Here is a 24,470-nt window from a genome sequence, read left to right as displayed (position 1 = left end):
ATGACTGTCCCAGAAGCTGCCACCCTAGTCAAGAATGAACGTTCTTACACTATTCCCATCTCTCGCCTTTTCTCCAGAGGCACACACTGTCCTAAAGGCTGTGTTCGTTATTCCATTGCTTTTTATTTTTATTTATTTATTTATTTCTTATTTTTTTATTATTTATGATAGTCACACGGGGGGGGGAGAGAGAGAGAGAGAGAGAGAGGCAGAGACACAGGCAGAGGGAGAAGCAGGCTCCATGCACTGGGAGCCCGACGTGGGATTCGATCCCGGGTCTCCAGGATTGCGCCCTGGGCCAAAGGCAGGCGCCAAACCGCTGCGCCACCCAGGGATCCCTCCATTGCTTTTTAAAACACCGTTCCATTGCGCACACACACGCACACATATTTGCTTCAACGGTGTCATACTCAGTGTACTCCCTGTGCATTACAGAAGTCGTGTAATAGTGTAAGGAGGCTTCTGGGACTTGAAGTTCTTACTCAACACTCTATTTCTAGAATTCATCCATGTTGTGTGTAGCTTTAGCTCATTCAATTTGCTACACAATTAAATGTCCACTAAGTGAACATACTGTAATGTATTTATCCATTTTTCATAGATGGGGGCTCTGAGTTACTTCCTGTTTTTAGGTTTCCTGTTGCAAAATAATGTGCAGAGTTTCTCTAGTCTAGAGTAGATACCTGGCGGTAGGTAGGACTGCCGGCTTACAAGACATGCAAATGTCCGACATAATGAGGGAATGCTAAGTTGTTCCCTAAAGGTGCCGGAACAGTCTAGCATCCCATCGGCAATGCTTAGAAGTGCTTCTTGCTTTGTAGCCTTTCTACTTCTCAGTATCATCAGTTGTAGTAAAATAGCGTCTTACTGCAGCCTTGGTTTGCATTTCCTGATCATTAGTGGGACTGGAAATTGTTATTTGTGTTTATTGGCCACACATATCTTTTTTCAAGGGAAGCCTCTGTTAATATTTTTTTTAGGTATCTATTTTATTATTTATCTTTCTCATCAATTGGTCTATATGTTCTGCATGTCAGTCTTTGTATGTGGAACGTGTTATACATACTTTAACTCTGGCTTAGCTCTTTCATTTAAAAAATGTCTTTAATTTTAAAAAGTTTAAATTTTAATGTAATTGAATTTATTCACATTTTCTTTTCTACTTAGTGCTTTAATATCCTAAAAAATCATTTTATATTCCAGGGCCAGAAGGATCATCTCCTACATTTTACTCTAATTTTTAAGGTTTTTGTTTTTGATACTTGAGTCCTTGGTTCACCTGGAATTCCTTTGTATGTGTAAGCTATGAGGTGAGGATGAATGAGCTCAGCAATCCCCTCTCTCCCTATTGGTCTCTCCATAGTCCTGTGAATGTCAGAGTATGCTTCAGGTCTTTCTATTTAGTACCCCCTTGTCACTATTTCTGTTTATCCTTGAGCACAGGGCATAATGGCTTGTTTTATAAGTTTTCATAAAAGTAAGGCAATTCTCACCACCTCATTTTTTTCAATAGTGTCATGTCTGTTTCTTACCCTTCCTTGTAAAGGGTTTTTAAGTACCCTAAAAAAAATTTGTTGGTATTTTGATTATAGTAGCATGGACTCTATAAATCAAATTGGGGAAAACGGACATGCTTATGATGTGTGTCCTCTTATCCATGAACATTATAGATCTCTTTATTTAGGTATTTTGTAATACAACTTTCAATAAAGTTGTATCACTTTGTGAAGACAAGGCTTACAAATTTTTGTAACATTTGTTACTGGGATCTTTATATTTTTATGATGATGGAAATTCATTTTGGAAATTATGTTTCCTTACTTTTTGCTGCTGTATAGAAATTTAACTTACTTTTATTGACTTTATAGGCAGCCATCTTGATAAAAATGTTATTATTTCAAAAAATTTGGGCAGCCCAGGTGGCTCAGCGGTTTAGTGCTCCCTTTGGCCCAAGGTGTGATCCTGGAGACCTGGGATCGAGTCCCACGTCGGGCTCCCTGCATGGAGCCTGCTTCTCCCTTTGCCTGTGTCTCTGCCTCTCTCTCTTTCTCTGTATCTCTCATGAGTGAATAAATAAATAAAATCTTAAAAAATTTTTTTGTAGTCTTTTGGGTTTGCTATGTAATAACATAATTTCTGAATAAGATTTTGGTTTTTTTTCTTCCTAATACTTATGCCATTAATCTATTTTTCTTGATTTACTGTACTTGCTAAGACTTTTGGTACAAATTTGAGGAAAAAGTGACGTAAGCATTCTCTTTCATGATTTCAAAGAATTATTTTAAATATTTCTCCATTAAGAATCATCTTTGCGGGACACCTGGGTGGCTCAGTGGTTGAGCGTCTGTCTTCGGCTCAGGTCGTGATCCCTGAGTCATGAGATCGAGTCCCACATCGGGCTCCCCGCAGGGAGCCTGCTTCTCCCTCTGCCTGTGTCTCTGGCTCTGTGTCTCACATGAATAAATAAATAAAATCTTAAAAAAAAGAATCATCTTTGCTGTAATATTTTGTTGATTCTTCTCATCAGATTAAGGAAGTCCTTATCTATTCTTGAATTTGGATTAGCTTTAACATCATAAATGGTATTGTATTTTATCAAATGCAATCTACTGAAATAATTTCATAATTTTAATCCTTTAATTTGGTTGATGAAATAAAGATTTTCCTAAAGTTAGACCATTTTTGTATTTCTGGGATAAATCCAACTTGATCAAGGTGCATCTTGTAAAAGAAAAATAGACGCCATTGGATTTAGTCTGTTAAAATTTGGCTTATGGTTTTCACCTATGTTCATAAATGAGCTTAGAGCATGATTTTTCTCATAATGTCTTTGTCTAGTTTTGTTTTCAAAGTACACTAGTCTTGTCTCAAGCAATCAATTGGGAAGTTGTTCCCTTTTCTGCTAAGAATCTGTTTATATTGAGATTGTATATTTTTTAAAAGTTTAGAATTCATATGTAAAATCAACAGATTTTATATTCTTTTTTTAAAAATTTTTTATTTATTTATGATAGTCACACACAGAGAGAGAGAGGCAGAGACATAGGCAGAAGCAGGCTCCATGCACTGGGAGCCCGACATGGGACTCGATCCCAGGTCTCCAGGATCGCACCCTGGGCCAAAGGCAGGCACCAAACTGCTGCGCCACCCAGGGATCCCCCAGATTTTATATTCTTTGTAAGAATTTTTTTTAGCCTATTTCTTCAACTTATTTGAGTTATAATACCCAAATCAATTTGGGTAATTACATTTTTATAGAAATTTGTCTTTTTTACATTGGTTTTCAAATTTACTGGCATAAAATTGTTAATTGTATCATTTTCTAATTCTTTTTAGTTTTTTAGCTGTAGTTTTGCTTCCCTTTTCCCTCAATATTGGTTATTTGTGGTTTATTTTTTTCTTGATTAATTCTGCCCAACTAGTGCTTCAAAGAAACAATTTTTGGATTGTGGATCTCCATTCTATTTTTGGTTTCTGTTTCATTGATTTCTGCACCTAACAACACAACTCAAAAAAAGAATCAAAAACTGGTAGAAAATAAAATATGCACAAATTCAGAATTGTAGATTTCAACATGCTTCTCAATAACTGATAGAAGAAATACACACAAGAAAAAAATCAGTAAAAATAAAGAAGAAACAAACAATATTATCAAACAACTTGACCTAAATGACATCTCTAGAATACTCTAACAGTAGTAGTACTCTTTTCTGAAGTACATGGTACCAAGGCAGATTATATTCTATAACATATATAAATATATGATATATTAATATATTATTATATAATTAATACTTAAGATATAATATCTATATATAACAAGTATGAGTAAGTTTTAAAAAATTTAAGTCACACAAACTATGTTCATTTACTGCAATGAAATTAGAAATCACTTAAAGAAAGAGATCTGGAAAATGCCCAATAGTTGGAAACCCAAATAAAATACTCCTAACAACTTACAGATCAAACAACTTACAGAAGTTAAAAGGAAAGTTATAAACTATTTTAAGCTGAATAAAGATGGAAATATGACAAAATTTGTGTTATATACTTAAAGTACAATTTAGAGGGAATTTTTAGCATTAAAGACCTACCTTAGAAAAGCAAGGGATCAAATCAATAACCTAAGCTTCCACATCAAGAAACTAAAAAAACCTCAGTGAATTAAATCCTAAATAAGCAGAAGACAGGAAATAATAAAGATATGAGCAGACATAAATGAAAGAGAAGATAAAAACAACAGGGAAAAATCAATGGATCTAAAAACCTTGAGTTCTTGGTTCTTTGAGAAGAACAATAAACTGAATAAATTTCTAGTCAGTCTGATCAGGAAATAAAAGAGAAAAGATAACAAACTATCAACACCAGAATTACGAGAGCATATGTTACTACAGATCCTACAGATCTTAACAGAATGAGAAAAAAACTATGACCAACTTTATGCTAATAAATTCAACAACTTAGATTAAGCGGACAAATTTTAGAGATACAACTAACAAAACTCACTCAAGAAGAGATAATTTGACTATGTCTATTAAAGAAATTGAATTTGTTGTTAGAAATCTCTCACAAAGAACAATCCTGGCCCAGATGGCTTCACTGCTGAATTCTATCAAATATTTAAGGAAGAAATAATACCACTTCTCTATAAACTGTTCCGGAAAAATAAGGTGGAGGGAACACTTCTCAATATACAGAGTGATTTTTAAAAAAAATGTTTTTTTTATTTACGATAGTCACAGAGAGAGAGAGAGAGAGAGAGAGAGGCAGAGACACAGGCAGAGGGAGAAGCAGGCTCCATGCACCAGGAGCCCGACGTGGGATTCGATCCTGGGTCTCCAGGATCGCGCCCTGGGCCAAAGGCAGGCGCCAAACCGCTGTACCACCCAGGGATCCCCTACAGAGTGATTATTAACCTAATAACTAAACTAGACAAAGTATTACCAAAAAAGAAAACCATAGGTTAACACACTTCATGAATATAGATTCAGACACTAATTGGTTTATCAACAGTGGGGAAAGGTATTTATTTATTTTTTTAATATTTTATTTATTCATCAGAGACACAGAAAGAGAGAGAGAGAGAGAGAGAGGGGCAGAGACACAGGTGGAGGGAGGAGCAGGCTCCATTCAGGGAGCCAGATGTGGGACTCCATCCTGGGACCCCAGGATCATGCCCTGGGCTGAAGGCAGGCACCAAACCACTGAGCCACCCAGGGATCCCCGGGAAAGGTATTTATGTTGGTATCTGTTAATTTTTAAGATTTTATTTATTTATTTATTTATTTATTTATTTAAATATTTTATTTCTTTATGAGGACACAGACAGAGGCAGAGACACAGGCAGAGGGAGAAGTGGGTTCCCTGTGGGGAACCCGATGTGGGACTTGATCCCAGGACCCTGGGGTCATGCCCTGGGCAGAAGGCAGACGCCCAACTACTAGCCCCCCAGGTATCCCGGTATTTGTTAATTTTTCAGTAGATCAATGATTTTTGCTTTATATATTTTGAAGTTATTTTATTGGGTATGTGTAAGTTTAGAATTGGTCTTTCTGGTGAATTAAATCTTTTATCATTACATAGTCCTTTTCTGCCCCTAAAAATTTTTTTGTTTTGAAATAGATGTTTTTAGGTAATTAATATAACTATACCTACTTTCTTTTGATTAGTAAGTATTGGGTGCAGCTTTTTCCATTTTTTTCAACATTTATATTATGTTTTAGGTATGAATTAAAAATTTCCAATTTGACATTCTGTGACTGTTACATTACAGAATTTTTAAAAAGATTTTATTTGAGAGAGACCGTGTGTGAGCACATGAGTGGGGAGAGGGGCGGGGGGAGCAGCAGACTCCCCACTGAGGGGGGGGAGCTTGATGCTCTATCACGGACCTACCCCCCTGGGACAATGACCTGAGCTGAAGGCAGATGCTTAACCAACTGAGCCACCCAGGTGTTCCTTGTTACACATTGTTTTTTTTTTTTTTTTTTTTTTTACACATTGTTTTTAAGATTGTTTACTTCTTGGCTTCTATTTCTTATCTTTTTTTGCTGCTGTTGTTCTGATCCTTAAATGTTGCTTTTTTCCTATTTCTTGATTTTTTTGGGTCCTCTTCTTCCTATCTTCATTATTTTATCCTCAAAGGTTTGGGATCTGTGCATTCTTTTTTAACAATGAATCTTAATTCTTTACTCAATATTTAATGTAAAGTCCAAGCGATATATTAATTCATTCCTCCTAAACACGAATAGGCCTTTTGAACACTGTAACTCAGATCAACTCACCCTCAGATACATATTGTTTTGCATGGTATTTTAGTTCAGTCATTTCTCTTAAAAATCCCACAAATTATCATTTTCTACAGACAATGTTTGTTTGGGTTTGCATGCCTGTATCATTTTATTTGCTTGGCAAATCTTCTTCTGTCTCAGACAATCTTTCTTTGGCTTTCATATAGAAAAGTTCCTCTGGACAGGGCTCTTGCTAATAAACTTTTTCCAGTTACCTTTAAATGTCTTTATTCTTCTCTCATGGTAAGGTATGTAATCCTAGGGGGCCCAGTATGCTTTCAAAACTATCATCTGGCTTAGATGGTTGCTATGAGAGAGAGGCTGTCATTTTAACTATCCCTCCTCTGTAGGTAATCTGTCCTTTCTGTCTCCATATGGGCAGAGATCTTTGTCGAAATTTTTCTTCACTGATCTATCCTAAGCACTTAAAAATATTTGGCACATAGCAGGCCTTTCTACATATCTGTTGAATGAATACATTCATGTACTCATGTTGTGGTATTTATTAAATGATCAGATGCAAATCCAAAATCCTATAACCTGCTTTGTGGTACTGTGGCTGGAACTCTGCAAACCGTATTTCTCCTTTGCTAGCAGGCTTCCTGTTAAGGTCTGCAAATGTGAACACAAGGAGACTGGAGGCAAGAGGAGAAGGGACTATGCTTCCTGCTGGCGTGGTGCTCCTGTCAGTGTCACTGCACTCCCAGGCCCAGCCTCACTGTATCCCGTCCGCAGTCAGGCTATGTTCCCTCTTCAGAAGCAGAAGCTCCACTTGCCAGAACTCCTGTGAATGCCTAGATTTAGAAGACCCCACTGCCTACTCCTCATCCTAGGGGTGGGACACAGGCCCAGCAGTTGGCACCACTGGCTTACCCCAGTCAGGTGTTTCCTTTTCTCCTGTTCACCCTTCCACAACAATGTAATCAATTGTCTATTTACTCTTCTACATCATACATACCTGATGTCCTTTCCGTTTTCCTGACAGTACCTTGACTGAAATAGGTGCTTTTAAGATACCTTTGTCTTTGCTGTTTTACTATGATGTAGCTAGGTACGGATTTGTTTTTATTTATCCAGCTTAGAATACAGCATGCTTCCTGAATCTGCTGATTCACTTATCTTCTTGTCTCTATAATATTTTAGGTAATTTTTTTGGGTAATATTTTTGGTAATTTTTTTGGTAATTTTTTTGTAAAATTTTTTACAAAGCTTGCAATTCACTATTCGAGTCTAATTCACCCCATGAATATTTGGCCTAAATAAATAAATATATTTTTAGTTTAAGATATGTCAATTTGTTTTTTTAACTTCCTCATTTCTGATATGCTATTTTCTCAGCTGTGAAATAACATTTTAAAAATATTTCATAATGAGAAATTTCAAGTATATACAAAAGATGACATTGTTAGAACTTCTATGCACTCATCATCCAGCTTCAATGCTTATCCACTCATGCCCACTTCTGATTTTGTCTAAACTCTCATCCACATTAATTTGAAGCAAATCCTAGACTTCATATAATTTCACCAGTAAATTTTCCAATGTGTACCTCTAAAAGACAGAAACTCACATTTAAAATGTAAGATTAATAAAGTTTGCTTAAAATATTGAAAATTGTTTAGTATCACCAATATTCCTATTTTCCTTTGGTTGTCTTATACAAGTTCGTTTGCTCTTATAATGTTGCCATTGGTTAATGTATTCCTTAAGTCTCCTTTGATCTCTAAGGTTCATCCTCATCTATCTTTAACATTTCTGTAGAAAAATGGGATTATTTATCTTGTAGTTTTCCACTGACTGGACTCTGCTGATGGCATCCTCGGAGCCACTGAACAGGCTCCTCTGTCCCCTGTATCCTCGTTAGTTGGCAGTCAGAGGCTTGGATGTCTCGGATTTGACTTACTGAGAAGGGGTGGTGGCCAAACACTTCACAGGTGGTAATATGAACTTCCAACGGTACCACACCCTGTCTGAGCGTACTGGTGAGGTAGCGGCGAGTGATGATCACTGCCAGATTAGTTGGGAGCAGCAAAACTGAACTATGCTAATTTCATCATTTTCAGTTAACTAGTTGGAATATTACTATAAAGAGTAAAGAGATTTTTTTCCTCTCATCAACTCATCATTTACCCCAAAGTACAGTTCATTTAGAAAGGAAGGAAACATGCTTGTTATTTTCTTTTTCCATTAAAAAACAAAAACAAATCTAAGTTGTTCCCATGCATCATCCAAGACCACATCCTTCATGGTAAATTCGAGGGTATAAATATTGTTTAATATAGTTTTATAAATGTGGTGTGTTTCACCCACTCAGTTGCTTTGTTGATTTTTGCTGCTCAAAGTGTTCCATTTTTGGCCAATGGGAGCATATTCCAGTTGGCTCAGAGTTCTGACACAACTTTGTTGACTTTGGGAGCTTCTCTGCTTTCCCAGACTTGGTAGAGGCCATTTCTCCATGGAATTCTGGTTCCTTTTAGTGCAAAATGGTATCTAAAGATCAATATCTGGGTGCCAAGTGTGCTTATCAATACTGGGTTACTCACTGATACTAGTTTTTTCAGCAAATTAAGGAAATGTGTAAATATATGGGTAAGTTTTACCAGTTATTTCTAATTCACAACTATAAATGTTTTCTTAACATCCTCATTCTCACACTTTTCTGTCCTTCACCCATACCTAACCTCTAGTTCTCAACATCACCAACAAAATTACTCGTTTATTTTGCATTGCATACACCTATAATCTCAGGACAATATCAATATTAACAATAGTATTACTGAAAACGAATAAGGTTTTCTTTTGTGCTTAGAGTAAATCTCATTGGGGGGATAGTTAAACAACTATCTTTTAAAGTCACTTGGAAAATTCCCCTTGATGTGGTTAGACCACCAACTGGATACAGAATGGGCTCATTTAATTTTACTTTTAATTACGAATTGCCTTATTAAAATACACAGAGTATTTGTTTCCAAAGTCAAATAGAAAAGATAATGTAGACTCAAGGAAATCTAGCTTCATGCCGAGTCTTTCTGATCCAGTTTCCTTCTTCCCTCAATGGAAAATCACTTAAGAGTATTTTTAAAAGTTACTCTTCCATTTTAAAATGTTTCTCTACATATATCCCCCACCTTGCCATTGTTTAAAAAGCAAAATAGTAATCAGAGATAATGATGTTTTCCACTTTTCTTTTTTCCCCACTAGGTATATCCTGGAGATTATTTCATAGAAGTTTACAGAAACCGTCTTCATTCTTTTTTTTTTTTTTTTGTCTTCATTCTTTTTGACAGCTGTAAAAGACTCCATTCTGTGGACCTTCACACCCAATAAACATCCGCGGAGGACTTTTTAATCAGTCTCCTGTTGCACAATTGGGTTGTTTCCAGTCTGCTATTACAAATGAGGCTATAACCAACAGCCTTATCCATAGGTTTTCTTACATTAATTTTTTTACCATCTTAGAACTAAGATTCCTGAAAGTTGGCTACATGGGCAAATGAACGTATAATTTTGCTAGATACGGTCAATTTTCTCTCCATAAAGGTTATTCCATTTTGGATGTCCACTACCAATGTATGTATAGCAGTTCCAATTTCCCCACAGCCTTACTGAGTCTACCAAACTTGTGGATTTCTGCCAATGTCATTGACAAGAAATATCTCAGTGTAGTTTTGATTTGTTCTTTTTCTAGATTTTGAGATAAAAGCATAGATCATTAACTTTTTTTTTTTTTTTAAACTAATAAGCCTATTTAGAGCTACAAAGTTTCAGGACGCCTGGGTGGCTCAGTGGTTGAGCGTCCGTCTTCAGCTCAGGTTGTGATCCCAGGATCCGGGATCGAGTCCCACATCAGGTTCCCCGCAGGAGCCTGCTTCTTCCTCTGCCTGTGTCTCTGCCTCTCTCTGTGTCTCTCATGAATAAATAAAATCTTAAAGAAAAAAAGGCTATAAACTTTCCTCAAGCACTGCTTTAGCTGCATCCCACAAGTTTTAACATGCTATACTCATTTCAAAATATTTTCTAATTTTGCTTGGGCTTTCTTCATGGGTTATATAGAAATGTACTGCTTAATGTCACCAAAATCGCTGAGGATTTTCCATCTATCCTTTTGCTTCTGATTTTTAATTCCACTGGGGTAAAAAAATATATCATAAATTATTTCAGTATTTTAAAATTTTTAAAAAGGATTTTATTTATTCATGAGAGACAGGGAGAGAGGCAGAGACACAGGTAGAGGGAGAAGCAGGCTCCCTGTGGGGAGCCCGATGTGGGACTTGATCCTGGGGCCCCCAGATCATGACCTGAGCCACAGGCAGATGCTCAGCTGCTGAGCCACCCAGGTGCCCCAGTATTTTAAATTTTAATTGAGGCTTAATTTATGACTCAGGTTATGATCAACCTGGTAAATTGTGTGCATTTTTTAAAAATGTATTTTTTAAAGATTTTATTTATTTATTCATGACAGACACACACACACACAGAGAGAGAGAGAGAGAGAGAGAGGGGCAGAGACACAGGCAGAGGGAGAAGCAGGCTCCATGCAGGGAGCCCGACATGGGACTTGACCTCGGGTCTCTAGGATTACACCCTGGGCCGAAGGCAGGTGCTAAACTGCTGAGCCACAGGGGCTGCCCTAAAAAATGTATTTTAAGTAGGCTCCATCCTAACTCGGGGTTTGAATTCATAATCCAAGATTAAGAGTTGCATGCTCTACCAACTGAGCCATATGCCTTTTCTAAAATGAGAATTGTGTTAGTTTAATGCAGCTTTACATAAATGTTAGGTGAAATTTATTTTATTAGCAAGATGGTTGGGGTGCCTGGGTGGCTCAGTTGGTTAAGCATCTGCCTTTGGCTCCGGTCTTGATCCTGGAGTCCTGGGATGGAGCCTCGCATTGGGCTCCCTGCTCAGCAGGAAGCCTTCTTCTCAGCCCCCACCCCCGGCTTGTGTTCTCTGGCTCTCCTTAACTGTTAAATAAATAAAATCTTAAAAAAAAAAAAAAAAGCAAGATGGTCTATATATATATTTTTAAAGATCTTATTTAAAAATTTTATTTATTTATTCATGAGGCACACAGAGAGAGAAGCAGAGACACAGGGAGAGGGAGAAGCAGGCTCCCTGTGGGGAGCCTGATGTGGGACTTGATCCTGGGACCCCGGGGTCACGCCCTGAGCCAAAGGCAGATGCTCCATTGCTGAGCCCCCCAGGTATCCCAAGATGGTCTATATTTTTACTTTTTTTTGCCTGCTTAATTCTGCCATCTACTTAGAGAGGTTGGTATCTATTATGACTGTAGATTTATTTGTTTCTGGTTAGATCTGCCGATGTTTAATTCTTGTCTTATATAATTTGAAATTATCCTATTGGTTACAGAGTTTTACAATTTTCTATATTCCTGGTGGACTGACCACTGTATCATTATGAATTGTCTTTATCTGTAGTAATGGTTCTTGCCTTAAATTCCACATCGTGTGATGTTAGTACAGTTAAGCCAGCTTTCTTTTGATTAGTGTTTGTATATCTTTTCCCCATCTGTTTAATTTCAACCATTTAATATCTTATATTAAAGTGTGTTACTTGTGAACAGCACATAATTGGGTTCAGTATTTTAACCCAGCCTGATAATGTTGGTACTCTAATTGGAATACTTAGTTCTTTGTATTTACTGTCACTACTGATATATTATACTTATCTCTATCACTTTACAATTTATATTTTATTGTACCCATTTTTATATTTTATATATAACATGTATTTCTATCATATTCCTTTTGTCTTCCTTTCTTGCTTCTTGGCTGAATTAATCAAATGCTTATTATTCCCTTTTTCCTTAACTATACATTCTTTAACTGTTCTTTTAATGATTAGCCTAGAATTTCCAATATGGATCTTTAAATTATTCCAGACTAAAAATATAAATTATGACTTTAATTTTACTACTTTCCTGATAATGCTAAAGCCTAACACCCTGCCCATGTGTATTCACAGGAAAATTAATCTCATGTTAATCTTTTAGCTGTGTTCCCCTGGAAGTCCAATAAAGGCAGCATGTCAGCTATGTTACCAGGCAACACGGTTAGGGTACAGATGACCTGACCACTGCAGGTGGACTGGGAGGACTGTGACGCTTCCTGTCCGCTGATGGAACTCTTGGACTCTAGGCCCATGAGACTGTTGAAAAAGGTACTGGTTCCGACATGGAACTTAGAAATTCTAAACCAGGGTTGTTCCCATACTCACTCACGGGGTCTTGATCCCTTATCCCTGAGCTGTTACTTGGGGCAAGGGGCAGATAACTGTCTCTGGGACTGCTGCCAGGCTGCTAGGGGGACTCTTGGGAAAACACATGAAAGGCTGTACTGCTGGCTTACTGGGTTTCTATTCCACCCTCCTGAGTGAAGGCAAGCCCACATGTGCCCTGCTGAGTTATGCGAGTATAAAATATTTATCTACTGGCCCTAAATCCACTGGCAGTGGATACTGCAAAGTGGTAGCAGCAGCGGAAGGGACTTTCACATCCTTGGTTCAATGTGGCCCAGGCACTGTGACATAAAAGAATGCTCAGGGGGATGCAGATGAACTGAAGCCTCAGTGGGAGCCAACTTTCTCTGAGGCTGATCGCAGAAGTTTGACAGTGGTGTGATAGAGGACAAATCTTTCTCTTGTGGGACTGGATGAGAGCAGGGTCAAACTTAGGCAGAGAAAAACTGCCCACTCCCCCTGCACCGGTCCATGAAATGGAACTGACCAGAAGCACAGCTGCAAGTGGGCTGGCTGGCAAAAATGGCATTGCCTTGGGGTAGTTGATGCATTTGGGTCAAACCAGGCATTGATGCCTGGCAGGGAGTGGGGAAGAGGCTTGAGCTGGACTCCGTGTTTGTGACTGGGGCGGGACTAGACAAGAGTGTGGAGCGGCTAGGTTGGCCACAGATCTAATCAGCATGGAGTGGTGCCCACGAGCCCCTAGCTGGGGAAGTGGGGAGACAAGGGGGAGAGCTACTCTGCACCAGCACAGAGGTCAAACGGGCTATGTGGCAACCTGGCACATGAACTAGCTGCACTGGCAGTGGCAGCTGCATGGTGCACATGTGGGGTGACAGAGGTATCTGAGCATCACATGTGGCAGTGACCTCAGTTGCAACCTGGGGCAGCTTCCCGAGGGTTCTGATGGTGTGTATGGATTTAACCCTAACACAGGGACTGACCAACATCCTCTGCTGACACTTAGTGCAAACTAAAAACTCCCCAGGGAGACAATTATAGATGGGCTTTTTTAAATAGCTATTTTCATTTATTTATTTATGATAGTCACACACACACAGAGAGAGAGGCAGAGACACAGGCAGAGGGAGAAGCAGGCTCCATGCAGGGAGCCCGACATGGGATTCGAGCCTGGGTCTCCAGGATCATGCCCTGGGCCAAAGGCAGGCGCTAAACCGCTGCGCCACCCAGGGATCCCTAGAGGGGCTTTTGAAGAAATAACAAAGGATAAGGACTATTTTAAAATAAAAAAGCAAAAAATAAAGCAAAAAAATAAAATAAAATAAAAAAATAAAAGTTAGAAGCAAAGAGGATATGGATATGTCCTTGTTCTTCTGTGAGCAATAAATGAGAAAGGGGTGCACTGCTTTGTCACCTCTGTCATTTTCTAAGGCCGTAGTTTGAAAATGTGATCTTTGTTCCAGCAGCATCACCCCAGCAGCTTATTAGAAATGTCCATTTTCAGGCCTGACCCTAAGCCCTACCAACTCAGGAAGCTCAGCAATCTGTTGAGTCTAAGAAGCCCTGCAGGTGATTCTGGTGTACCCTAAAGTCTCGGAGGTGTTGTATTAAAGTTAGAAACTCAAGGTCATAAAGGTTGGTCTGTGAGCCCCAGTGGAAATGGTTTCTAGATTAGCCTTCTAGTTCTATTTCCCTGAAAACCTAATAAAGGGGGAATGTTAGCCATTATCAAACATGAGAGTTTATGTAAAAATGATCTCAGTTGATAAACTGTATCTGGATGAGAAGAACTGGAAGTAAACTGTAAACACCTCACAGAAAGGCAGTTTTGAGTTCTGAGCGTCACGGTTCTTATAAACAGCAATGCCCTTTCCAGGACCCAAGGGGCTTTCATAAAAGATACTCAATTTTGTATGGAGCTCAGGACATCCGAGCCAGGCTCGTTCCCACAACATATCATTTGACTTGTTCCCTTGCACCTGAACTATGACTTGGCAGGGAAGGGTGGTGGGCAGAGAACGGTCCCTGGACTACGTAAGGCCTCACTCTGGAGGTACACACCGGATGCTGTTACACTTTCTTATCGGAAGAAGCTACTGCTGTTGCCCTGTGTGGTCATACTCATTTGTATTTAATATTTACCCTTTCTGTTGTTCTTTGCTCTTTCCTGTTTCCATCTGGGATGGCTTTCTTTCCGTCCGAAGAAATTCCTTTAGTGATTTTTAGTGCAAGTCTTGTTGGTAGCATTGCTCAGCTCCTGGTGGTCTAAAATCTTTATTTAACCTTCATTTTTAAAAACAAGCACAATTTCCATAGAGAGAGAAATGCTCAGATTTTAAGTAAAACACTTGCTTTTGACTACCAAAGACATGAATAACTTCCAACACTCCAGAAAGTCCTTCCAGGCTGCTTCCCAGGCAACCTCTGCCCCCACGAAGCAACCACTGATCTGACTTCTATCAACACAGGAGAGAGTTTTGGCTGTTTTAGGATTTCATGTCGTTGGGAATCGTACACTATGCACGTTTTTTGTGTCCCACTCTTTTATTAGCAAGTGAGCTTCATCAGTATGGACGTTGGATCCCTCCAGCTGAATCCATCGTGTAAATATGGCACGCTTCATCCATTCTACTGACTGGCGCCTCACCGTTTCTTGGCTATTATGAATAAATCTGCTGTGAATGCGTTTTATTTTGTGGACATGTATTTTCATGTCTCTGTGATAAATATCTAGTGGTAAAATCCCTGGATAGTGTATGCTTAACTTTTTACTAGTCTACCACACTTTTCCAGAATGTCTGCACTACGCTACACACCCATCGGCGACGTGAGAGCTCTGATTGCTCTGTGGCATCTTCAGCCTTTGCCGTTACCAACCTTCCTCACTTTTGCCCTTCTAGCGCTAGTAGTGCTTCCTGCTTCAAAGTCCCACTATGTTTTCTGATGAGTGTCACTGTATCACCTTTTTTTATTGTTTGCTGTGGCATATTATTTTCCATCTTCACACTTTCAATACTTTTGTACCTAATATTGAAACTGTTTCTCTTATGAGCAGCATACAGTTGGATTAAAAAAAAATCCATTCCATACAAAATGCTTAAATTATAAAATCTTTTTTCTTAACTACTGATATGCTTGGGTCTATACTTCCTATTTTACCATTTGTATTCTATTTTTATGTGCCTTCTCCTTTCCTGACTTTCTTTAGATTAATCAAACGTTTGTATTATTCCATTTTCCTTCTATTAAATTACACTGTAAAACCTTTGTTAGTAGTTAGCCTAGAGCTTAAAACTGTATTCTTACTTATCACAGTCCCATGCAAATTATTACCTCTAGTACTGGCTGACACCAATTAAACCTTAGAACTTTTAAACTGCATTTATTTCCCTCCCATCGTCTGTTATTGTTACCATGAATTTTAGTTCCATGTAAAAGTGAGGCGCCCCAGGGTACTGCAGGTATGATTTTGTACAGCTACTGTTCATTTACATTTTGGTTCCTGGAGTTCTTCATTCCCTCTTGCATGTCGACATTTCTATCTGGGATATTTTCCTGAGAACTTTCTTTAATTATTATTTCAGTGCAGGCCCACTGGTGCCAGATTCTCTGAATTTTCGTTTCTTTGAACTCATCTTTATTTTACCTTAATACCTGAAGGACTCTTTGGCTGGCATAAAATTCTAGGCTTGCAGTTTTTCTTCTTCCAGCTTTAAAGATCTTGTTACGCTGGCCTCTGGCTTCTATCATCTCTGTTGAGATGCTGTCAGTCTCATTCCTCCCCTGAAGGGACCCATGGTGGGTTAAAGATGGGCCATGCATTCTTTGTCACTACCAGCAGATGGAGGACGTTTCCCCTGCCTTTGATTTTGAGCAGCCGCTAGCACTTGCTTGGACCGAAGTGGTGCTGTTGGTAATTCTGGCTATGCACAGGCTCTAAGAGGCCTGCGGGCTTTTGCTTTCACCCTTGTGGAGCCCGGAGCCCTCAGGTAGAAAGATCCAGCTACCCTGCTGGAGAGATTACCTAGAGAGACACTCCCAGCGGCGCCCAGCTATTCCAACCACTCCAGCTGAGGTATCAGACCTGTGAGTAAGACCTTCTTTGGTGGCCAGCCCCTGATAAGTCTCCACGTGTCTGCACTTGCACGAATGACTCCAAGTCAGACCAGAAGAAATGCCCAGCTGAGCCAACTCAGACTGCACAATCTTGAGCAAGTAACAGTTCTGTCTGAAGCCAGTAAATCTTGGGGGTGGTTTGTGAGACAGAATTGGATAACTGAAATAGTGTTTGCTATCCAGAACGGACTGCTGTCATAATAGAAACTTAGCACCTGCGGTGTCAGTTCCGGGCCTGGGTTGAATACAACCAGTGAGCAGCAGTGAGACTATTTTTTTTTTTTTTTTTTTTAGCAGTGAGACTCTTAAGGGAGGCTGAACAAGCATGGAGGAAATTGCTGTTGGAGGCGGGAGAAGGGGCAGGCTTATCTATTGACAAAACAAATGGTGAGGCTTTATCTTGGAATATAGAAAAAATACCTAACAAAGTTGTAGATCTGGCCAGGAAGACTTCCAGGAAGAATGCTAAAGTGACAAAGAGTTTTTTGAAAAATCCTCTCAAATAGGGTATTAAAAGAGACTTAAACAAGAAACTGTGCAGTTCAGAAATCTAGAAAAAAAATAATTTCAAGCTGGGACTTGCAGGGTTCGAAAATGAAACTTTTCAACTGCCAGTTTCCCCAATCAGCATGAGGTTTTAAAGTTATAGAAAAAAAAATCCAGAATGTTACTAGTAAAACTATGGTCTTGGGGTCAAGTTCCAACCAGAAGCAGGGCAGTAGGACCCTTTGTTCCTCCTGCCTCAGAAGGAAGTAAGTCCAGATGTAAGCATCTAAGACTCTCTCAGACAAAAAGTATCTAAAAATCTTAAGGGTATTTACACTCTGGACTCCTATTCCAGGCAGAGAGGGGCCTTCTTGAAGAGACATGGGGTGTGGGTTCTGTCTGGAGTGACTTACGGTTTGAAGGTCTACAAAGTTTTTTAAAGGAGTTGTGCCAGTTTGGACTACAAGGGAGAGAGAGAGGTGGGACCGAGATGAGTGAGCTCTTCAACTGCAAACACAGGCCTTTCCTACGGAAAAGAGACTATTCCGAGAGAAGGGTCAAGGGTTGAAAAACAGATTAGGGAACGCAGCCGGGGAAACCAAAATGGGCCATTATCAAGGAATATTCCTTGTAACTCAAGTCATCAGGGGAACTGCTGACCTATTGCCAGATGGGGTTCAGAATCGACAGGGAACAGTGGTCACTCTGTCTTTCCCATTTCTTCTCTTTTAGACTGTCAGGACTACCCTGTTCCTGCCATACTATTCGTGTCGTGTTGGAAGCTGAATCGATTCTCTGAATCACTAGATTATATTACCACTTTAACATTATATACTAATAACATGGTTAACCATAAAGTAATTCACTTTAATTAAGAAAAAACCTAATTACATAAATATCACACAGAAACAGATGAACATTCTTAGAAAACGTGTTAAATGTTCTCTAGGCTGTATGAAAATGCGTTTGCAGGTATTTTATTTCATGATTTCGAGAAGACGACATTTAAAGTTGTGTTTTCCACCCACAATCTGAAATACCAAATATTCTTCAACACCAGAGGAACACGTGACTTATATCATCTACTGAGATGCCATGGCTGCCAGTACCGCCACCTCTAGGTACCCATGCTAGAGTAAAGAATGCAAGACTGATTAGGTAGGTTTCATCATGGAAGGTAAACAAAGCAGCCAAAGAGAGTACTAACCAAGTGATAGAAAAAGTAATGGAAAAGTGATGGAAGCTTTCAGCGTGGGGTTATTCGATGTCATCACTTTAGCTACCAAGTGCTGTGTAACTAACGGAAGAGGTAAGAGTCACTCAGTGGCAAATATTTGGGGCAAGTTAGTAGGTGGACAGTAGTTTCCAGCTTTCCTACGGGGTGACTTACCTTTTCCAAAACTTTGGCAATTCGCGTGCCAATCTGTTCGAGTGACTGCTGTGGATATTGGTCTTTGCCAAGGTTTTGCAATACCTGGTGTAGGGAAAGATGGCAGGTGAGAGCAACGAAAGGAGCAGGATCTAGGTGACACTGCTGATGCTGAGCTGGACAATACAGCACAAAAGCAAATGGTTGCTCTGGGGGGTATGTGCTGTGGTCCTGCTGGAAGGACACTTTGTTGAAGACACGTGTCAGCCATTACAGCATCCCTTCGGTCCCATCCCACTTAACATAAGCTACAGACATGTAAAACACAGGCACTACAGCAACATTAGAAAATAGAGTAAATAAAGAAAATTAAAACCATCTGTAATCCTGTCACCAAGACGCAACCACTGTTAGTATCTTACACTCATCTTCCAGACATTTTTCTGAAATACTATGTGCATACACATACTACTTCTCACAGAGTATGGGATCCCAGTGTGCATACTATCACCTATATTTTCACATAATCTGAAGAATTCTTCATGTCAATACTACATTTTCCTTGGTAGCTCCACTATATACTATGCTGTATCTGTACATTTATTTAATAAGTCCTCTATTCTTAGATATTTGTGGTATGTTTCTCCAATTTTCCTTCTTGGTATACTGCTTGCTAGGTATACGCTGGGTCTGCTCACCTTCCTTGCCTTCTTAAGAATGCCAACAGGATGAATAAGCCGACCTAAATGTTTCTTACAAGAGCACCTGTCTGATGGCAAGCAGAATGCTATCTACCTTGAGGAGTTAATCAGAATTAAAATTTGCTGGCCATTAAAAAAAGCATAAACTCAATCCCATGACCTGAAAGAAATTAGGCCGGGCCTAAAGCCTCGATGGCAGTTGGCTGAAAAGGCAAAAAGAATACGGCCTGGGCACTGGGCTGCCCTGCACCATCACTGTGGGCCTAAGGCTACAGATGGGCTGAATAAAGCTGAGCACTCACCTCTGTTAACTGACTCTCACCCGTGTAGTGCAGGCTGGCTCGGTTGGAAACCCCGTGTAAGTGGTCCAGCGTGTGCATGCTCGTGGGAAGATTGCCGTTGCAAAGAGGCTCCATCGCTGGCTGCTGTATTGGAGTGGCAAAGTCTATGTGTTCTGTGATGCTGAAAAACGGAGATTACCCCATTAGCCATGGAAAATTTGGGTGGGTGGGGACAAGAGTTTTAATAATCAGCTGATTGTAACTTTAATATGTTACCAGGACGGTCTGGAACCACAGAATCACACAGTGAAGAGACTTCAGATGTCATTTAGTCTGATGTTATTTACTACAAGCATCCAGTGCTTAGCAATAACTATCTGTTGAACGAATGAGCAGAGATCATAGCCCAGGTCAAAGGAGCGGTGTTGGAATCTGAGTCCTGAACTCAGTGATTTCCCAGTCCACTCAAGCTGCTTCCTTACTATGTACCATCTGTCTGGTTTGGTCACTGCCACTGGCTATGTTTTCTCATTGAGGAAGATTTAAACCAGGTGGGTTTTATTCTAGGACTTCTCCTTCCAGGGTACAGACAAGTGATAAATACCCACAAGTGGTTCCTATCTTTTACTTTCCCCTTTATGCACAGAAGCATACCCCACAGAAAAAGTTACCTAAAATTTAAATAGTAAACTTGATTATTTTTTAAAGATTTTATTTATTTATTCATGAGAGACAGAGAGAGAGGCAGAGATACAGGCAGAAGGAGAAGCGGGCTCCCTGCAGGGAGCTCGATGTGGGACTTGATCCCGGGACCTTGGGGTCACGCCCTGAGCCGAAGGCCGATGTTTTAACTGCTGAGCCACCAGGCATCCCTAAATAGTAAACTTTAAACAGATGTAGCTGTTCAATGCATCTCTGTCTTAAGATGTAAGTCCTTTTTGTCATCCCAAAGTGGTCATTTTCCTGCTCTATGTAGGCTAAATGTTACATGCTAGCATATATGCTGATATGGCAAAGTGGCATGGCCAAAATTTATTTCTAGCTATTTAAAGGTTTCATATATATTAGGCAAACATTCATTCATTATTTACTCAGAGCCTACTATCTGCCACACACCAGAGCTATAATAATTTACAAGACATACCCAATCCCTGCTGTTACGGTGTTCATGGTCTAATGTGTGATTCAATTATTACAGATGATATAAAAGATGCAAACAAGGTGCATTGTCAGTACACTACGGGTGGGGGTTGTATACATTTCCCCTCTGCTGATGGAGGAAGGAGGTGGTTAGTGAAGGATTCCCTGAGGATGTAAGATTTAAGTCAAGAGCAGAAGGATGAGTGTGAATGAAGCAGGTGGGAAGAAGGTGGAGGGAACATCACCGCATGCAAAGGGACACAGGTGTGATGGCCCCGACAGGAGGGAAGGTGGAGGTGAGGACATAAAGACATGTAGTAGCAGATCACGAAGGGCTTTATGGACTATGGAAAAGAGCAATAAGAAGTTATTAGAGCATTTTAAGATTTGACTTGTATTTGAGGAAGGAGTCTGAGTACTGTGGGGAGAAGGGCCTGACTAGAGTCAAGTGTGAATGAACCATGAGGCCCAGCTAGGAGGCTCCTGAGTGAATCAAAGTGCAGATGATGGTGATCTGGTTTAAGGGGGCAGCAATAGAGATGGAGAAAAGCCAAAGGCTTTGAAAAACACTCAGAGGGTGGAAGTGGTAAGAATGGGCAACAGACTGGGTCCAAGGGTTAAGGGACAGGGATCCGTAAAGATGACTCCCAGGTTTCCAGCCTAAGTGCTGCTAGAACTATCCACTAAGAATAAGAAACAGGAAACACACAGAACAATGATTTTTTTGGAAGAAGAGCGGACAAAAAAATTAGGAGTCTGGTTTTCCTGAGCTTGAGGTGTCTCACAGGTATTTAGGCAGAGGCCAGGAAGATAACTGGACAGATGCGCTGAGGAAGCTGAAGAAAAATCCAATCTGGAGATTCAAATTTGAGAGTTGTCAATATACTGGTGGTGATATAAGTTCTGGAAGCACGTTGGTCTGACTGGGAGTGATTCCAAGATAAGAAGGCTTACAGGTAAATCCTGGGGAACTCTTAAAGGGTAGAAAAGGAGCCAGCAAAAGAGAATGAGCATCCATGAAGGAAAAAGCAGTCTTGCTCAGCACGTGTCTTGGTAGGTATGTGTAAATCTGGGTTTGCGCTGGTTCCCCTTTGAAGTACACAATGTCAGTGAGAAACCACAGGTTTTTCTGTATCAAACTAAGTAAGTCACACATTTCTGGAGAGCTTACAAAGTGTGGGTGAAGGCACCGAGGAAGGAGGGCACATTCAGCATTTCAGTACAGTGAGCTGCGTCCACCTGCAGCCGGTGGTCGGCCTCAGAACCACCGAGCCTAAACAGGACAACTCTTCTAACAGCTGCTGACCAGGAAGGGCAACCTGAAGTCAACTGAGGCCCAGTGGGTTCGCTGGTACACAAATGCCACGAAGGAGGGAGAGGTTTAAGATACTCACTCAATGTTTTTTGAAGAAACTGCAAGCCAGGTACTCACGATGGCAGTCAGCTCTACCCAGCGGAGTTTGAGGCACTCGTCGGGGCTGGGCCATCCCAGACTCTGGTAGTCACGCTTTTTTCCTAGAAGGAAAGTATGTCATCAATTGACACAACTGCAAAGGAACAGAACCCACAGTGTCATACGCTGGTGATTACTTCACCCAGGCTGGTGTACTTGGAGGTGCCAGTCATTCTTCTAGTCTTTGGGATTTTCACCACCTAGAGAATTAAAATCCTGTCATTCATGGCAAAGGGAAGAAGATTATCTGAATCAAGTCTTGTGCTTAAAGACAGATGATGAAGTAAAAATAAACGAGTCCTTCGTTGGATTTAAGACCGATCAACGTAGAAGCTAAGATATTCTTCAATGTTAACATCTTACCGAATTTCATTTTTACCCCTCTATATTTTGATTTTATAAAGACAAGTCCAACTGAGAAGGGGCATGTGTCACTAAAGCAGGGTTCTTCATCCTGGCAGTGTGGACAGGAGGCTGGTAACGCTTTGTTATGGGGACTGCTCTGTGCATTAGAAGATGTTTAGCAGCATCCCTGGCTTCTACCCTACAGGACCAGTAGTGCCCTCCACCCAGATGAGAACCACGTTGTGCCCTGGGAAGACAACAGGACTCCTGGTAGAGAACTACTGCTGGAGAGAAAAGTGGCAGATGGGGAATAATGATGATACTGAAAGGTGATCATTTATTTCCAGAGCACTGCTACGTACTGTACATCCACAGCCTCATTTCTCAGGTAGGAAAATGAAGGCACAGAGAGATCGAGTGGCTTGCCCAAGGTCACCTGGCTAGTAGATAGCAGAGCTAGGCTCCAGATCAGGGTCTGCCGGAGTCTAACATGTATGCTCCCAATCACTGCACAGTTTAAAGATACACTGGGCTTTTAAAGCTCTGTTAGTTGATACCTTTCACAGGTACTACCTTTTGTGTGTAGGTCCTTTACTTAGATGGAGTCCTCAAGAAAAGAAGAGAACCAAGTCTTGTCCTGGAAGGGTATTCTGCAGGACTTACAATTGAATAAATGGACAGGAAGGAGAACTTTGGTTCTGTGTAACTTTTTTTATAATGTAGGAATTTACCAGTAACAGAAAACTGAGGTATAGGGAGGGCTTTAGATTTAAATAAAATAGAAAAGAACAGTTTGGAAGAGTTTCAAATGAAGCCCGTTTAAATGAATTAACTGAAAGAATGAATCCATAAGTTTCACAATAAAGCTTATTTTTCTATTACGTTTAAGAAATTCACTTGAAAAACATTTATTGGGCATCTACCGTAAGGGACTGGGAACTGTGTCAAGACACTAGGGATGGTGGGGAATAACCTAGCCTGCCCTTGGGTTCACAGTCTACTGAGGAAGGTACACATAACAAGTCCTAAGATACAACAGGATGATGCTAGAGTGAAGGTACAGGACAACTGCAGAGGTGGAGAGCAACTAATTCGGCCTGATGGTACCAAGGAGGGGAAGGCATGCAGAGTCTGAGGTTTGGAAAGAATGATATTTTAGCACTGCTGAGGTGGCAGGAGGGCATTCCAGCAGAGGGAACAGCATGTGCAAAGGCAAGGGGTAAAAATAACAGCATGAGGGCAGCCCGGGTGGCTCAGCGGTTTGGTGCCACCTTTGGCTCAGGGCCTGATCCTGGAGACCCGGGATCGAGTCCCACGTTGGGCTCCCTGCATGGGGCCTGCTTCTCCCTCTGCCTGTGTCTCTGCCTCTCTCTCACTCTCTGTGTCTCTCATGGAAAAATAAATAAAATCTTAAAAAAAAAGAAAAGAAAAAATAACAGCAATGAAGGACAGAGACAGGCTGGGTGTAAAGGGTCTTGTACACCACAAGAAGAAGTTTGGACTTCATTCTGTGGGCAACGGGGAGCCTCTGAGCCCACATCTCTCCATCTTATCCTCAGGAATATTCTAAGAGACTCTGTTAAATCTTTGCTGAAATCTAGTTAGGTTGTATTTATGGCACTTCTTGGTCTTTCAGTCTAGCGGCCCTCACCTAAAAAGGAAATGAAATTAGTTATGCATTATTAGTTTTGCTAGTTTTTAGTAAATCTACAATAGGCCTTATTGACCTCGTCTTCCTCATGGGCTCACAAAATATTTGTTTTATAATTTGCTTTAGAACTTTGCCAGGATTTATCATGAAGCTTAACTCTTGGTAGCAAAGAGAATCCAGATTTATTTGAAAACCAGGATACTGAACCTCTCTGGCCATCTGTCATCTCTTCCCAGCCTTAGAACTTTCCATGTTAGTGATAGTAAGTAGTTCCATGATGTCATTTGCAAGTACATTCAATGTCCTACATGGGCCCATCCACTTGAATCCATTTAACACCACGTAAGTGCTTTCCTAGCTTCTGAACTATACCGAGCTTTATTTTTCACTTTTACAAGAAATTTTTAGTTTTTTTGTTT

The 24,470-nt window shown here is 40.2% G+C and overlaps 1 protein-coding gene across 3 annotated transcripts in view; it reads right to left on the bottom strand.

Moving 5' to 3' along the window:
- Positions 1-24,470, bottom strand: part of TTC17 (tetratricopeptide repeat domain 17) — a 116,640-nt gene that overhangs the window by 7,048 nt on the left and 85,122 nt on the right. For 2 of the 3 annotated variants that reach the window (XM_077863663.1, XM_077863664.1), the window contains 3 exons: positions 21,997-22,117; positions 19,484-19,643; positions 18,502-18,585 (listed from right to left, as the gene is read on the bottom strand). In XM_077863663.1, coding sequence (XP_077719789.1) covers positions 18,502-18,585; positions 19,484-19,643; positions 21,997-22,117 — 365 coding nt within the window. Of the gene's footprint in view, positions 1-17,957; positions 18,242-18,501; positions 18,586-19,483; positions 19,644-21,996; positions 22,118-24,470 lie in introns of those variants that run through there. The other variant, XM_077863665.1, reaches the window with a different exon arrangement.

This window comes from Canis aureus, chromosome 21 (genome assembly GCF_053574225.1).
Source record: "Canis aureus isolate CA01 chromosome 21, VMU_Caureus_v.1.0, whole genome shotgun sequence".
Lineage (NCBI taxonomy): Eukaryota > Metazoa > Chordata > Mammalia > Carnivora > Canidae > Canis > Canis aureus.
Note: the sequence above shows the minus strand (reverse complement) of the source record. Positions and strands in the feature narration are given on the sequence as shown.